At 63.5% G+C, this 433-nt stretch overlaps 1 protein-coding gene across 1 annotated transcript in view; it reads right to left on the bottom strand.

Moving 5' to 3' along the window:
- The window catches only part of ASB12 (ankyrin repeat and SOCS box containing 12), a gene marked incomplete at its 3' end in the record, with an annotated part of 1,743 nt that overhangs the window by 1,099 nt on the left and 211 nt on the right, over nt 1-433 (bottom strand). The window contains 2 exon segments of the mRNA XM_009875596.1: nt 5-428; nt 430-433. The exon segment at nt 430-433 is cut by the window's right edge and continues 211 nt beyond it. Of these exon segments, the coding sequence (XP_009873898.1) occupies nt 5-428; nt 430-433 (428 nt within the window).

Genomic DNA, 433 nt, shown 5'->3' with positions numbered 1-433 from the left:
TCCTGCAGCCGTGCCTCAGGCAGGTTTCCAGCAGAGTCTTGGGCTCCTTGATGTGGGCGATCACCCTCTCGTCGGTGCAGTTATAGTCGGGGTCGGCGCCGTACAGCAACAGCATCTTGAAGCACTCCAGGTGCCCATACACGGCGGCCAGGTAGAGGGGACCAGAACAAGCCACTGGCAACCTCGCCTGAACGTTGGTTTCCGCGCCGTGGTCCAGGAGCTGCTGCAGGATGTCTGTGTTCCCGTCCCTCGCGGCGATGAGCAGTGGGGAGCTGTTGTTGTAGATGCTGCCCACGGGGCTGGCCCCTGCGTCCAGGAGGACCTTCACGCATTCCCGGTGGCCGTTGCTGACCGCCATGAAGAGCGGGGTTTGAGCCTTCACGTCCAGGCTGTCCACCTCCGCCCCGTGGGCCAAGAGGACCTTGATGCTCCG

Source organism: Apaloderma vittatum, unplaced genomic scaffold (genome assembly GCF_000703405.1).
Source record: "Apaloderma vittatum isolate BGI_N311 unplaced genomic scaffold, ASM70340v1 scaffold23500, whole genome shotgun sequence".
Classification (NCBI taxonomy): Eukaryota; Metazoa; Chordata; class Aves; order Trogoniformes; family Trogonidae; genus Apaloderma; species Apaloderma vittatum.
This window is presented reverse-complemented; position numbering and strand designations above follow the sequence as displayed.